At 39.5% G+C, this 6536-nt stretch overlaps 1 protein-coding gene across 1 annotated transcript; it reads left to right on the top strand.

The window, feature by feature from the left end:
- Window positions 1-1333: 1333 nt before the first annotated feature.
- Window positions 1334-1948, top strand: LOC103650789 (putative glutaredoxin-C2). Its single transcript, XM_008676355.3, has one exon. It carries the CDS (start codon window positions 1491-1493, stop codon window positions 1824-1826), a length of 336 nt encoding a protein of 111 aa, XP_008674577.1. The 5' UTR covers window positions 1334-1490; the 3' UTR covers window positions 1827-1948.
- The last annotated feature ends 4588 nt before the right edge of the window (window positions 1949-6536 follow it).

The raw sequence follows: 6536 nt of genomic DNA, 5'->3' as shown, positions 1-6536 counted from the left end.
TAGGCGTTGGAAATCCATTACTTAATCAATCATATATATATATATATATATATATATATATATATATATATATATATATATATATATATATATATATATATATATATATATATATATATATTGATTAATACTTATTGATCCTGCTGATTTATTCTGACCTCACCTCGACGCGTGTACGTGGAAATAGCTAGATATGCCCATTCCTTTCACGTTGACACACGTCGAGAATGCAAAGTAGGGCATTAAAGAAATAGGGGTTTTACGTCAATGCCACCCAAAGCTATGTGCTGAATGCATGCATGATGCCCACTCAAGAATAGCTAGAATCGATTCAGGCCTCTTATGAGGTTATTTGCAAATAAACTGAAACAAGTCAAGGGGCATGCGTGCTTATTGCTCGCACAGCAACGTTAATGTTCAAAAAAAGCAAATAAAACTCTTGGTCTAAAATACTATGTTTCTGATAAAATGGCATGGCAACACCATGTGATGGCATACACGCTCACGTTAAATTCAAAAAAAAAACACCCAAGCAAGTGAAATTGAGGATTCAAATTTAGATGAGCCAATTACACCACAATAAGTAACATGACCAGCTAAGTTAAGCTTAGCCCGCGCTTCATCAACTTTAGGGGGTGTTTGGGAGTGAAGTTTTTTCACAGTTTTAGAAGAATACTGCAGTATTCTCAAATAATGCAGTATTATATACAGAATGGTGTTTGACAAGCTGACTAAAATCTCTGTTTTCAAAACTGAAGTATTGCAAATACTATAGTTGTTTTAAGGTATTCTAAACTTAGGTCTGGACCTCAGTTTTCAAAATTGTGGTATTGTAAACTGCGGTATTGTCATGACTAAAGTATACTGTAGTATTTCAAAAACTGTAGTTTTCAAAAACTTTGTTCTCAAACAGGGTCTTAATAGCAGAGTAGAAGGAAATGCTGTTATATATGGCACGTACGTACCCGGCCCACATGCATATTATTATTATAGTTTAAAAAGTCCGCGTCATCATTCGAATTCTTAGTATTGCATGCATCACACGCTGGGCAGTGTGATCTTGGTGATGTAATGCGACTAAATAACTGCCTTTAATTTTATCTGTTTTGAAAACAAGTTAAATAAACAAACAAACAAACAAACTGTAGAACGCTGGCCCGTGGCTCGTCCCAAAAGCTAAGCAAAGACGATCACAGAAAGTAGCCGCGATCCTTCTCAGCAGAACATTCGATTCCCTAATTAACTAGCTAGCTGTAGGTAGCTAGCCACTCCTCAGGATTGCACAGCCCAGCCCAGCCCCCCGTGGCCACTCCCTCCTAAAGCCGGCCTGGTCGGCCGCCGGCCGCCCTACGGTGGAGAGTGGAGACGACCAGAGAGATCTCTGCTATATAAAGCCAGCCTCATCATATCGTCACCACAACTAGCTCAGGCAACACACGCAGCAGCAGCCTAAACTCGATCGATCTCAAGTGAGCAATAACAGTGTGTGAATGGCAATGGAGGCGTCGGCGGCGGACGGCGGCGTGGCGAGGCTGGCGTCGCAGCGGGCGGTGGTGATCTTCGGGACGAGCAACTGCTGCATGTGCCACGCGGTGAAGACGCTCTTCTCGGAGCTCGGGGTGGGGTGGGCGCTGCACGAGCTGGACACGGACCCGGGCGGCAAGGACATGGAGAAGGCGCTGGCGCGCATGGTGGGCCGCTCCCCGCCCGTGCCGGCGGTCTTCATCGGCGGCAAGCTCGTCGGCCCCACCGACCAGGTCATGGCGCTGCACCTCCGCGGCAAGCTCGTGCCGCTCCTGCGCGAGGCCGGCGCCCTCTGGCTGTGATCCGATCCATCAACTCATGTAGTATATAAACTGCTGTCTGCTTAATTGCTGTACATGCATGCATATAATCCATGAAAGGTCATCCACTATTAAGAGCTATGATCTTCCACCTTATTCGGTTATTTCCATTACACATAGATTTGATAGGACAATAAAAACGAAGAACAAGTTTAACTTGTTTGGAATTTAAATCTATCCAATTCCCTTAATTAATCTACATGAATTGAGAGTTAACTGATCAAACCCTCGGTATATATAGGTACCCATCGTTACTCTACTCTCTTTGTATTTATATTTATACTAATTTACGATAAGATAAATATATGAAGCTATTCGGCTGCGCTAAAAGGCAGCTGATGCTGCTGCCGTGCTGGATCTTTAGCTATTATATAGTATTCCTTTTATCGTACTGCTTTCACAAAATCACTGTTATAGCAGCTGTAGCAACAGTTTTTTCCCCGCAGCCGAACAACGTTATTTACAATAATTTACAACAATATTTATTGTAAATTACTTAGAAGGAAACTACTATATAATATATATAGTAAACAAGACACAGAATAAATTATTCCATAATTAGCTATAAATTATACTTTCTTTGTTCTAAATTAAAGTTCATTTTAATTATTGTATGTATTTTATATATATGTTTATCATCAACTATTTAAATATAGATATATAAAAACTAATATTTAAAGTGAATACTAATTTGGAACGAGGACCGAGGGAGTATTGAGGAAGGAAGCTGTGACTGGTGAGATAGTACTAGACTACACTAGTACGTATAGTACGTGCGTAATCCTAGCTGGTTGAATGGAATTATGCATAGATAGGTAGTATGCGAAGTTTATGCATATATTCTCTCAGAGTTGGGAGTATATATATAAGGACTTGCTTTGCATTCAGAATGGAATTAAGGATACTTAGTGCTTGTTTAGAATAGCTTTACTTCAAATCTTCAGCTTTGATTTTCTAGCTTCACCATAAAACAACTCTAGCAGATTATTAAGGCCAGTGGCTTCCAGGAGCATTTGGACTCCAACTTCTACAGTACAATTGATTTGTGTGAGTTTTCTTGATTACTCTTGATGATTAGTGTGTTGTTGCTAGAGAGAACGAATGTTGTATGTTGCGTAACCAGTGGCATGATGGGTAGTTTTTGTGCAGTTTTATGAGAAGATATAAAATAGTGTTTTTGAAACACCATCTAAGGAACTTCATGAATTTTATGAAACTGATTTCTAGTTTCGATTTTTTTAAAATTAGAGCTCGTAGAGCTGGACTGCTTAGGTGAAAGAAGTTTGAAGGAAGTGAAACTCTCTTAAATAGGGCCTTATAAGACAAGTTGCGGTAGATTAATCAAGTCAAGTGATATTGGTTAAGATTTGGGCTACCCACGCTGCGACCATATGCATCTAACTCCAAAAAAGTGCACACTTGTCGGCTACCCCTATGGCCCTATCGATGGTACCCCAGTCCCACCATGTGTTTCACGATGTATGAGCTGCCGCTAGTTTCAGCGCACGCTGATTCCGCGGGCTAGAGAAGGGTACGTAGGGTCCACGTGAGAAAAGGTCCAAGCAATTTTATTCCGCCAGTCGAATTTCACCAAATAGTATGCGCATGAAATTAATCACACGGCTGATCTACTAAAGGGGTGTTTGGTTTATAAGGACTAAACATTAGTCCCTCCACTTTATTCCATTTTAGTTCATAAATTGTTAAATAGGAAAACTAAAATAAAGTTTTAGTTTCTATATTTAGTAATTTAGGGACTAAAATGGAATAAAATTGAGTGACTAAGGCCATGTTTGGTTTCAATTAGTCTTAGGACTAAACATTAGTCCTAGGACTAAACTTTAGTCCCTACTTGTTTGGTTCTAGGGACTAAATAGATTCTAAAGTCATTAAATACATTGTCCAAAGACTCATTAATGCCCTTAGAATACACTCATGTGGGCTTTTAGTCTCTTTTAGCACCTATGTGAAGGACTAAAGACTAAATCATTTTAGTCCATATTTTAGTCCTAGTGTTTGGCAAAAAAGGGACTAAATGGGACTAAAAACTAGAGACTAATCTTTAGTCCCTCTAACCAAACACCCCCTAATAATTAGTCTCTAGAAACCAAACATCCCTAAATTAAATAACGTAATACCACTAGCGCAAAAATGATTTTACCACAATTCCAGTACTATTTGCTGCCGTACGTGGCTATCTTTTATGACCTTCTTGCTCATGAAATAGACGCTAAGATAACTATTCCTAAATAGATAGATATACGTAGATCAGCGTAATGGTTTTATCATTTTATCGTAAAAGGTCAAGTAAGAAAGGTGTGTAAGCTATTAAAGGTTTTTGTATGGACTAAAAGAAACATCTAAGTGGTGGCATGAAAAGTTTGATAAAATCATGACATCTGTTGGCTTTGTTGCGTACGAAGTGTACCATCGCTATGGAGAAGTGAAGAAATTGTTACATAGTTAATGACTAAGATGGAGTGAATGAATTAGTCAATCTAATTCTCTAACTAAAGACTAATTATCACCGAAACAAAATCTATTCAATAAATAAACTATCTTACGCACAACTATGGTTTTGACTATACTACTATGTCTATCACAAGGAGTTATAGTTCCACATCTATAAACTAGCCTATCAACTGAGCTATGAAGGTAAGGCACACAACCATGATATACAATATAAATGTGAAAGATTAAGTGCAATAGAGATACAAACCCCTGTTGACGACTTCAGTATTTCTACCGAGATATCGGGAAGTGCACAAGTTTTTCCCTAGTCCTTTGTAAAAATGGACCAAGGTCCATTGATAGTTAAAATTTAGTGTTTGATGATCAACACGACTATTTAGATCGACATTATTAGTTAATGTTTTGGATATAGTTCAAATGATCCAACATGGTCCTAGACAAAGGCAAAGAGGCGATCTGGAAGATCAACACCTCAAGAAAGACATTAGAAGGTTTATTGAAGATCTGCAACAACATGTAAGAGTCCAAGACACAAGATGAAGCCACGATGGACATAGAGATAAAAACAAAATGAAGAAACAATTTAATAGACGTCGGGATGAGGAGTTGGACCATCATGAGGGAAGCATTGGACCACATGGTTCAAGCCAACTCTAGCTAATTACCCTCAGAATTTGGCTTGAGCCTCGGGGGCTTGTGAAAGATAGATATCCCAAGGGTCATCGTCGCATGGATACGTTCCATGGGGCGCTTAAACAGACCCCCGATGAGTCGTCCACCAAGATGTGCTATTGGGCCAACCTTTAGGAGAAACAGGTACTACTTGAAGGATAACACATTTGGTTAGATGGATTCTAAAGAGTACGCCACAAAGACATTATCTATGTGCATATATCATAGAGGGGCCAACAGAATTCCGGGTTCGCACCCCGCAGGGGACCAGATAACATATTGCTCGGCGCAAAACTCAGAGGGGAAGAGTCGGCGTGCAAGAATAGCTGAAGTAGATAAGTTTTCACAATCTGTAAAGATATATCTCCCTAGTCAGCTATATAAGGCTGCAGAGGTACCCCTACAAAACGAATCCCTCTCTTTCACCATCACGCCCACAAGTAGATTAATAGGAGATCTCATCCACCGCCACCCATGAATCATTTGTAATCTGTGAACTCCAAGCAAACTCAATACTCAGCACCATGTAGGACGTTGGGTATTATGCATTTAGGTGGCCTGAACCTGTATAATTCCCTTGTGTTCTGATGTGCTGCTGCACGTACCATCGAGTTGCTATCAACGTCGACGTCCTCCCAAAAGCGTTGTGTGGGTTACCCTGTAGTTCGCAGCCGGGACTAAACAACGTCAGGATGCACGGTGCACCAATAAGGAACTGTTGGGAGCCTTCCTCTTCCGAAGGTCCTAAAAAACATGACTAACCATTTGTTTCTAGCATAATATTGAATATTACAGGATTTTCTTCACAAGTAAAGGTTTGTGATGGGAGTCTTCTTCTCCGCCGAAGGTCCTTAAGACGAAGACATTGCCTAAAAACGACAATAATGACTGTCGAAGCTATAGCCGAAGAGCAACAATTTCAACTTAAAGTGGTGACGAAGATCAAGCATGATGCTGAGTTGAAGAGGAAATAAAGGACTAGTACAATACCTAGTTATTTATGCTACAATTATGAGTACATGTTAAGGTCATCAATGTATTTTTACTCGGGCTGTGTCCCGTGCCTATAAATAGGTGAACAGTACCCACATATTGTTCACGCTGGATTGTAATTGCTCTTGCATCAACACCTTCAAACAAGCCGAAGGTATCGATGTAATAAAAATTCTGTAAATATTCATATGTATGTCATGAGAATAAAGATATGTATGAATGAATGATTTATACATTGTCTCTATGAACTTTCACTCTGAACTTTTATTCTTATAAATGATGAAGGTGTGTCCTTCACGACCTTCGTCTGAAGGTCGTTATATCCGAAAGGAGATAATGCTTCGAAGGATGAAGGTCCTTAATCTTTAACAATTGTGTTGCCTTGTTCTTGATTCGAAGCATTTGAGAACAAGTGACCAACAAGAACCATCTATAAGAAATCAAGTACACGACATATCAGAATATAAAATTAAGCATATTTAATATCAAAATTAATGTTCTGTATTTACCTGCATGTATTGGTCCCGAGTCAACGACGTGGTTCTAGCGTCCTTC

Source organism: Zea mays, chromosome 3 (genome assembly GCF_902167145.1).
Source record: "Zea mays cultivar B73 chromosome 3, Zm-B73-REFERENCE-NAM-5.0, whole genome shotgun sequence".
In the NCBI taxonomy this organism is placed as follows: domain Eukaryota; kingdom Viridiplantae; phylum Streptophyta; class Magnoliopsida; order Poales; family Poaceae; genus Zea; species Zea mays.
The sequence above is the reverse complement of the archived record's forward strand: the minus strand, read 5'-3'. Positions and strand labels throughout refer to the sequence as shown.